The sequence below is a fragment of the Suncus etruscus genome, chromosome 3, assembly GCF_024139225.1.
Source record: "Suncus etruscus isolate mSunEtr1 chromosome 3, mSunEtr1.pri.cur, whole genome shotgun sequence".
Lineage (NCBI taxonomy): Eukaryota > Metazoa > Chordata > Mammalia > Eulipotyphla > Soricidae > Suncus > Suncus etruscus.
The window spans coordinates 149,459,668-149,468,560 of record NC_064850.1 but is presented as its reverse complement, the minus strand read 5'-3'; the positions used below and the strand labels follow the sequence as shown (position 1 = coordinate 149,468,560).

The 8,893-nt window shown below is 38.3% G+C and overlaps 1 protein-coding gene across 1 annotated transcript; it reads right to left on the bottom strand.

Annotated features, from left to right (window-relative positions):
- Positions 1 to 1,014: 1,014 nt before the first annotated feature.
- On the bottom strand, positions 1,015 to 2,018 carry LOC126003391 (voltage-dependent anion-selective channel protein 3). Its single transcript, XM_049769578.1, has one exon. The coding sequence runs from the start codon at positions 1,958 to 1,960 to the stop codon at positions 1,109 to 1,111; it is 852 nt and encodes a 283-aa protein (XP_049625535.1). The 5' UTR covers positions 1,961 to 2,018; the 3' UTR covers positions 1,015 to 1,108.
- Between the last annotated feature and the right edge of the window lie 6,875 nt (positions 2,019 to 8,893).

Genomic DNA, 8,893 nt, shown 5'->3' with positions numbered 1-8,893 from the left:
CCCGCTTTTCTTTCGTGAAGGATTTTGTCCCCACTTGAGATGCTGAGACACAAGACACCTGCAGCATAACTTCATGCTTTAATCTTCTATTTATAATATTTTCACCTCTGGCCCCATCGACTATCCTGATTAGGAAATGTTTCTAACCATGGCCCCTGACTGAGAAATGTTGCCCTAGTTTATATACCAACTATACAGGACACTCATTATTTATTTCATTATTGTTGAAGAAGCAAAATTTCAGATATACACAGAAATCTGCTAAGGACACGTAGTTATTAAGAAGTAGAGCTAGTAGCATAGCCATTTGGCAAAAATAAAATAATCTTTGACTTACCAACTTTAAACAAAGACTCCAGATATTTAATAGAAAAAAATCTATAAGTTAAATGCTAGTAGTTGCAAAACTTTCCACTCCTTTATGTCAGAAAGTAAGAGAAAGTGTGAATGTCACTTTCATGGTAAATATCAGATAGGCAGTATTTTGAAGGCTATGTGGGAGTTTGAATAATCTTTTCTTTATGTCAATACCCAGTGATTTAGAGCATATGGAGAACTATATGATTATTATTCTGTTCAAATAGCACAAACTTGGCAGTCTACTAGAAAAAGTTTTTTAGTTGGTCACTAATTCTGAATTTTTTTTCTCTCTCTCTCTTTTTTTTTTTATAAATATTATGTTTCAAATGTGATGGGTTTATTTTATTGTTACTGTGATGCAAAACCAAAGATTCCACTATGGCACAGAGATCAATATATTAAAAGGTCATGAAAAAGTGATGTGGGACATGCAGGACGTGATGTACAAACTGGAAGATCAGGTCATTTCCTTTATAACATGACACTACATTGTTGCGGAGGAAAACAAAATAATACTGCAGAACTGAATTGAAATGTGGCACAAACATGACAACTTCCATGCCTTCAAGCACCTCCCTTAGAATGGACCTGCGATCTCTGTAGACTTCGATATGGGGAGGGATACAATTCTTTGGAAGAATACAAAGTTCACACTTTTGAAATTTCAAAGAATTTTAAGGCCAAAACATAGTGGGTTCATTTCTCTTCACCTCCAAGGGAAAATCTGATGCGTCACTCAAAATCAAAATTAAGCTTCTAGTTCAAATCCCAGACCAACCTTGTGACCTCCTGCATTGAAGTTCTTTCCATCAACTAAAGCTGATAGGGTCAGTTTGACTCCTGGTCGGAGAGTCTGAGTATAACCCAGTCCAATCAAACTGGCATTATTTATTTTAGCAGATAAAGAAGTTCTACAATCCAGCCTGTATTTAGCAGCGATGCCAAAACGGGTGTTGTTACTGCCAGCTGTCCAAGCAAGATTTATTGATGTTTCAACCTTCTCCGTAACCTTCTGATAGATAGACCCTCCGAATTCAGTGCCATCGTTCACATGAGTATGCAGCTGGAAGTCTGCAGCCTTGTAACCCAGGGCAAAATTATTCTGACACAGTTTGGATTTCGCTGTATCAAAACTCATCTGATAACCAGCAAGCCAACCTTCAAAGGCCAACACAGCCCAGCCATAAATGGTTGGTCCAGAAAAATCTATGTCAACACTACTGCCAAGACTGAAGCAATCCCGTCTATAGGATGCCTTCAATTTCCCACTCTTCTTTCCTGTGTTCGGTACAAATATGGTATCAAGCGTCAGTTTCAATCCATCAGCCAACTTATTCTCCCAGGATATTTCTGTTCCAAGTGTATTGTCTGTGTTCCATTTTTGGACGAAGGTAAGTCCATAGTTACAGACCTTGTATTTCGTCTCTAGGTTGCCCAATGCTTTCCCTGTATCAGTGTAGGCATGACCAGAAGTAGAAAATTCCACTCCACTACATGACTTGGTTTTCAGATCTATTTTGACCATGCCAAAGCCATATCCTTTGTTGAAGACATCCTTGGCAGCCTTCCCTAGGTCACAGTACGTCGGTGTGCTACACATATCTGCAACCCGAGGGCCCGTCCGTCTCCCTCCACGCTCACAGCCAGGGCACCGCTGAAGGTCTAATTCTGAATTTTTACCTCTAAATATAAAATAGGAAAAATTACAGATTTATTTTGTGATGAAAAAAATCCATGGAAACAATTTAGTTATGATATATGCTAATGGAATTCATTTAATGTCAGTAAGTCAGGGAGTCAGGGAACATAGAAATGAGTGAGAACAATAATAATAACTTTCAATCCATTTTTTGGCCCAGCTGCCAAGTTGTCCTGCCTATATATGAGATTTTCATAAGGCAATTTCCTTATTGGAAATGGGCCACTTTCTGATAATGTTCCTAAATACATCTCTGAATAGCGTAAAATGATATTACCTTCCTCGGAGGTTAACTGAGCATACAATATGATGTATACTAAAGAGTTAGTCTGGAGCCTCGTTTACATTAATCACTCAGTTATATAAGTGATCTATTTCTGTTTATCTTTGTTTCAGTACTCTCAGGGCTGGTGTGCTGAAGATTTCCAGGGCTTTGTACAATGATCCTCAGGGTCCAGTATTTCCATGCTTTGAAAAATGAGATAGGTTTACCTTACCAACTGGTAATTCCATGCTTTCAAAAATGAAATTGATTCCTGCCTTCCCAATTGCCATAACTCACATAGTTCACATACCACCCTAAATCTCACACCTGTCCATTTCATCTCCTTTGGTATCTTCTCCCTCTGAAAGTACCTGAAGGAGTTTTTGTGTCTTGTTTCAGGATCAAAACCAAATGTCAACAAACTTCTCATTCCATTGCCATTGGGTAGGTCTTAATGTTCTCACATCAACCTCTGCTGGTGAATACCCTTATCTTGGGAAGGAAGAATATATGAGGAAAACAACAAGCAAGTCGAAGTAAAATAGATACACTTCATATGTCTTTATAAAATTTGTGGCTTAGTTTTATTCATATTTCTGAAATATAAAATATACTGGGATGTAACCACAAACGCAAATAGCTATCTGCCATTTTGTAAAAACTTCTATCAGTATCATCAGAAAGTTATTTTCATACCAAGCAGCAGCAACATACTTGATAACAAAAAGAAAATCAGAAGAATGTGTAAAATGACATTGAATAAAATTAGATGTATAAAGATAATAAAACTGTACTGCTTGTGAAGGTATAGGTTTCCTGATAATTCACTCCACAGATTTGTTATACCTTGTTGTTGTTGTTGTTTGCCTTTTTTGTAAAAAGCTTGTCCACTTGAGGATTCAGAGTCCAAGATAAGACTGAGGTGATGTTCTCACCAAAGCTAACATTGAATTACACTCTCATGGAGAGATGTTGGAGAACTTCCTTAATGCCTTCCAATAAAACCAGCATGGGAGCCACAAATAAGGTATTTCTGCAAGTACCTATATTGCATAGCAGAGGATGAAGAGTGTCTTGGGCAGAAAGAGGCACTCAAGAGACACTAATTAACAGTGACAACCATAAAAGTGTCCCTTTTTCCCAAAATAAAAATCTATTTGGAGGCACAAAAAAGAGTTCAGCACTTGCAAGAGAAGAATATCAGTAAGAGTTTTGAATAGGTAATTTAGGAAGGGTGTTACGAAACCTTGCATCTTAGCATTTACTTAGTAATATTTGACAATAGTGATTTTTTTATTTTCTCATTTTCATTTAGCTTTTAGCAAAAGAAGCTTTTATACTAGACTAATTTAAGAGCTGAGTAGAAAACTTAATGATATCTATATTCAAAATCTGTTAAGGAAATCTGTTTTGGGAAGCTTTGCACATCTTTAATTTTTTAAAAAGAAAAAAATCTATGCTCATACCCAGCCTGAGATCCCAGCCACAAGACTCAAACTGCATACCCTTCTCAAACCTTTGCAATAACTACTTGGCATTTGGACCTAGAATCATCAGTAGGACTCGAGGTCTCTATTAGGGGAGGGTGGTGGAACAAATTAAAAAAAAAAAGATAATCAATAATCATAAAACATTTGTTTCGATTTTTGGATTATACAATTTTAGCTTTGTTTAAAAAATTATTTTTGGTGCCTGGGACTGATTTCAGGACAAGTAAGGCAAGTGCTCTGCTATTAGTTACATTTCTAGCCCTTGTTTTAAAAAAAATTAATAGCAAATTCAGTTTACTATTCAGATGACGAGTGCTTGAGATTCTGTGCCTTGTCTTGTAATCCCTATTAGATTTAAAAAAAAAAAACTTGTCATCACTTCTGAAAAATGAATAAATCCAGGATGATAATCTGTTAGTTTATTTAATACCTATATACTTTCTGCTTTTAAAAGCTATAGCACACTTAATTATTGCTTCTTTTTTCTTATCCAGTGAAATTATATCTTTGAAATCTAAATTTTAGCACATTTTCCCCACTGTTTTTTTTGTATTTTAGTCTAATCTCAAGACTTTTGATACACTTTGAATTGACTTGTGTAAAGTATGATATTTTCTCCTCCTCCTCCTCCTCCTTCTTTTTCTACTTCTTTCTTCTTTTCTTTCATCTTCTTTCTTCTCCTTCTCATCCCTTCCTCTTCCTCCTCCTTCTTTTCTTCTCTTCTTCTACCCTTCTTTTTATCCTTCTTTTCTCCCTCCTCATTTTCCTTATCATACTTTTCCTCCAGCTCCTCCTTCTCCTTTTTCCTCCCCCTCTTTCTCCTTTTTCTTCCCTTTTTTGCCTCTTCTTCGTCCTCCCCTTTTTCCTTTCTTTCCTCTTCCTCTTCTTCTACCACATCCACCCCTCCACCTCCACTTTCTCCTCCTTCCTTCCTTCTCTTCCTTCTTATTCTTCTTTGATCTTCCTCCTCCTTTTTCTTTTTATTCTTCTCTTGCTCATACTCCTCCACATCCTCCTCTTCTCCTCCTGCCCCTCTTTCTTCTTTCCTCCTCTTCTTCTTCATCTTTTTCTTCTCTCATTTTCTAGTTTTCCAAGCACTATTGTTGAAGAGGCTCTGAGGCTCTATTTATTCCACTCTATGTAGCCAGCTTCTTTATCAAAAATTAGTTGGCTATGAACTGAAGCGATGGTGCAACAATTAGGACATTTGCCTTGCACATGGCCAACCTGGGTTCCATTCTAGGTACCACATATGGTCCTCCATCTTTGTCAGGACTGATTCTTAAATGCAGAGACATAAATAAACCTTGAGCACAGCCAGGTGTGATTTCCCCAGAAAATTGACTATAATCAGGAAGTCTTTGGATTCTTTATTCTAACCCCATTGATCAGAGTGTCTATTCTTATTCAGAACAAAGTTATTTTGATAGCTATAACTTTGTAGTATAGTTTCAAAGCAACACACCACAATTTCTATTTCTTGGTGTAGCTTTGACTATTTGTGTTGGAAAATTGTTTGTTTGAAATCCCAACATTTGAGAACTATCTTCCCTGTCTACTGTCTTCATAACTAGCTTTCAATTTTTAAATCTTTTGAATAAGAGATGCAATAAAATTTCAAAATCTCCTTAACTGTCTGGATTTCTGGTTGAACATAGCACTCATTCATTGTATTAGCATAATTTTTTTTATTTTTTTTAATATAAATTTTTATTTTGATCATAGTGGCTTACATATTGTTGACAATAATATTTTAGGTACATATTTACATAAAATCAGGGGGGATTCCCATCGCCAAATTGTCATCCCTACGCCTCCGTTTCTATCCTACCTCCCTTTTCCTTTTCCCTCACCCCAGGGCGGCTAGAATATGTGGTCCCCTCTGTATCTAACCCACTACTTAGTAGTCTTGCACCTGTTTGGTCTTGATGCCTCCCTTATTTCCCCCTCTAACTGGAGTCAGGACTAGCTAGTTCAAGTTGCGTGGTTTTGTTTGAAGGAGAAAAAAGTAATAAACTGGGGTAAGAGTCTAATAACCCGAAACTGGGCGGAGTCCTTCTAAAGGCTCTCATCATCAATCTGGGAGATGGAGAAAAAGTAGGTGAAACACTCCACTAGTACCAAAAGAAGTGTCAAATATCCAGTGAGGGCTCCAGCTATATCGATAAGCACCACACAGAGCAGACAAAACAAACAAACAAGTAGAAAAAAAAAACAAAACAAAAACAGACAAACAAAAATCACGCCATGGTCTTGAATTAAGAAACATGGCATAGCACATAACGAAAGAGAAGAAAGGAAGAGAAAAAAAATAAGTATAATTGGGGACTACACTTTCAATAATCACACCCAAACAGAGAAATCGACCAAAATAGATTGGTAAATCAAAAATAATAATAACAATAATAAATAAAGGTAATATATATTTATATCAAAAAAATAACCAAGGTTTTGTGCTTTTTGTATTTTTGTTTTTTCCCTCCTGCACTGGCACAGTAAATATTGGGGTCATTCGAAAAAGAATTCACTTGGCCTAAGAGATATGGGATTTCTCCGTCCTTGGAGCATACTGTCATGGGATCAACTCTAGACATTGCTCAGGATCCTTTACTTTCCCGGTGGTGTTTTTTTTTTTCTTCTTCTTTCTTTTTTTTTTCCTTTGGTGTGTGGAAGACTTCTGCTCTGTGTTTAGAGGTCTCAGTATCTGTACAGATCCTGAGGTGGGACTTATGATGAAGTCAGTCTTTGTGGTTCTAGAGGTTCTGTTACCTCAGTGTCATTTTAATCCATCTTCTGTGGTTGATGATCTTGGTCTTTGCACTGAGCCTAGGGTGGCACCTAGGATAGCGTCTTTCTTTGTGCTCCCAAAAGCCCCATTCTGTTACAATTGTCTCTGCCGGATCTTTGGGGCTGGGGATCATGATTCTTGTGCAGGTCATAGTTCAAACCCTAAACTAGGGCTTATTTATTGGTCCCAAGATGTATACAGTCTGGTCGTGGATCAAGCAGCCAGTCATCTGTAAATCCCGATCTTGGGTTTTTGTCCTACCAAAGGGAGCCAAGACTTCTGGTTTTGTCTTGTCGTTAGTTGGTAAGGTAGGCTAATCTGCTCTAAGGTCAAGATGATCGCATTTTCCCCGTTGTCAGGATATCATGTTAGAGCTGGGCCTTGTTGTTGGTCTCGTCGTATTAAGGCCGTCCTGGATGGAGTTTGTTTCCTGCAGCTGTTGTGAAGAGCTGTGCCGTTTCTATGTCGGGGATCCAGGGTTCAAGGCTGGATGAATGGTATCTAATCACCTGAGGTCTAATTTGATTCCACATGACATATTTTCAAGGCAGGAGATATCCCTATATTTTAAATAACTATGAGTTCCTATCTCTAGTAGATAAGAGCTCTCTTTTATTTTTTTTAAATGTAAAATTTCCCCTTTACTTAGTGTGCCTTTGTAGGGGGAAGTGGTGCTACATTATAATGTCTGTGTATTCATGGGTGGACTGATGGGATAACAGTCACAGGTCACATACCAAAAAACGAAGAAAAAAAAAAGGGGGGGGGATTGAAACTGTATGTGCTCACAAATATATATGAAGGACAAACATTTAAAAAAAGATAAATAAATAAATTTAAAAAAAAAAGAAATAAAATGAGTTAGCGAAATTTTTATGGGACCAAAGTGGTGCAAAAGACTACCTTACATTTGGGGGAGGGCAGGTAAAGAGGTGGTGTATTACAGGTCTTATGCCTATGTTGGAAGTACAGTTTTTCCCATTGTCTTTTGGGTTTTTCTTGTGGTGTGTGAGTTCCCAGGCATCTTCCTAACCCACCCCCTGACCTTCTTCAGATTGGTAAATATTTGCGGCAGGGAGGTCTTGGAAGAGTTCTTGCATTGGGGATACTTTTGGATCTAGGCCCGGTTTCAAGGAGCAGTTCGCGTTAGGGGGAGTTGGTCGGGAGGGCCTCACAGCATGAGTCCATAGGGGAGTTGGCTGTCTTTTCTTTCAGGAGACGAGGTGTGGGTTTATCTGGGTGTCCTCTCGCCTGGGTGCTGGGTACTGGTTCGTTGGGTAGGCGGTCGATCTTGATGCCTAATAGAATAAGGACTGGGGGTGAAGAGTTTTAATATGGTGGGAGATCTGGATGGGATTGAGGGGTGAGGGGATAGTTGGATTTCCGGAGGGGGGAAAGGGGAAGGTGTATGGGAAGGGTTTGAAGGGAGAGAAAAGAGAAAATACCTTAGAGAGAAAAGGGGGGGAGAAAGGGAGAAAAGTAATGAGCAGAATAGAAGAAGAAAAAGAAAAAAAAAAGTAGTGAGAAAAGGGGAGAGAATAGCAAGGGAATGCTGGTTTGATTGAATGTGTTCGAAGAATAGAGCCTGTAGTTTAAGTCTGTACGTCTCAGGTACTGCTTCAGTGGTCTGACTGGTCACGTGCTTCAATTCCTAAATGAAGGTATTACCTAGAGATAAAGTGTATGTTAAAGAGTTTTCTTGTGGCCTTCTCGTAGTGCAAGCAAGGTATGGTATCCCGTGTGGTATCCCGAGTTGCCACCTTAGTTTGTCCGCCCTTTGTATCCAAGGGCACCTGTGGGCAGAAAAGCTGAAAGGTTATTTAAAGTATAGTAAGATAAAGGCATTAAAAGGTAGTGTTATGGTATGTTGCCATTGTAGTCCGTGATTTCCCTTGGTGTTCTATACTTGTGTTCCTGTATATGAACTCTAAGGGATTATTGTGGACCTTTGTTGTAGAAGTCTGATTACATACCTGTTCTCTCTATGCTGCCGTTTCTGTTGTTGCTGTTTTCTTTGTGGTATAATGTGTAGTCAAGAGTTTCTGTTGTTCCTTTTTCATGTATTTTGGACACTGCTCCCACGTCTATGCTGACTATTACAGTGTTCGGAGTTTCTACCCTGTTATTTGATAGGATTTGGTTGTGTATAAACTATGTGTTCTAGGTGTTTCAGAATAGTGCTACCATTCTGTGTTTATCTTTTGTCTTCTGACTTACTTCGTTTAACATAACATGATCTAGGTCCATCCATGTTGCTGCAAAGTCTGTGATTGTATCGTTTCTGACTGCCA